This window comes from Habropoda laboriosa, unplaced genomic scaffold (genome assembly GCF_001263275.1).
Source record: "Habropoda laboriosa isolate 0110345459 unplaced genomic scaffold, ASM126327v1 scaffold106, whole genome shotgun sequence".
In the NCBI taxonomy this organism is placed as follows: domain Eukaryota; kingdom Metazoa; phylum Arthropoda; class Insecta; order Hymenoptera; family Apidae; genus Habropoda; species Habropoda laboriosa.
In genome coordinates, this window is record NW_017100224.1 from 186667 (window position 1) to 187442 (window position 776).

At 21.5% G+C, this 776-nt stretch overlaps 1 protein-coding gene across 1 annotated transcript in view; it reads left to right on the forward strand.

Moving 5' to 3' along the window:
* Window positions 1–546: 546 nt before the first annotated feature.
* LOC108571112 (tyrosine-protein kinase JAK2) overlaps window positions 547–776 on the forward strand; it is a 6464-nt gene continuing 6234 nt past the window's right edge. The window contains 1 exon segment of the mRNA XM_017933087.1: window positions 547–760. Coding sequence (XP_017788576.1) covers window positions 607–760 — 154 coding nt within the window. The 5' untranslated portion in view covers window positions 547–606.

Here is a 776-nt window from a genome sequence, read left to right on the forward strand (position 1 = left end):
CCATAACCATCTGAAATATTTCTATCATTTACTATATTTGAAAAAATTTAATGATTTGTTGTTTAATCATTGATATTGATTAGTAATCTTTATTCATATAGTCATATAGTAATCTAATATTTTACTGTATTTTCAAATATTTGCATTTTATATGCTTATATGTTTGCATTTATTAAATATCAAATTGGGATTATTGTTAATTTAAAATTTACATCATTATATCGTTATTTAATTATATAAAGTACAATTTACAATAGAAACTTTGATTCATATGAATGAAATTTATTCAACTTAATTAAAAATTTAATTATGACTTCATTATTAACCTAGTTATCTTTATTAAATCTTAAATTAAAAAGCGTGTATATATATACCTATATATATACATATTTATTTATGAATAATCCGTAATGTTTTAAATTTTATTTTCCGAAAGTTACTTCGTAAATAAATTAAAAAATTGTATTATTTTTTAATGTATGTATGTACTTCTGGTTCGTATTTTCTATTGGCATGCGCGTTGATTACACTCCGATTGTAAATAAACAGTATACTGTGAGCAATGGAAATAACAAAATGTGAAAAAAACATATAATTTTGTTAACAATGGAAAATGATCGTCTAGCGATCGTTTATGTTGCAAATGAAGAAAAGGAATTACCTCTTACAATTACTTATGGTCAAACAATTGAAGATCTTTGTATCAAGGTAAAGTATTTGAAAACTATTTTCTTGTTATTTTATTCTTTATTATTTTAGGGTTAAATGAACACTTT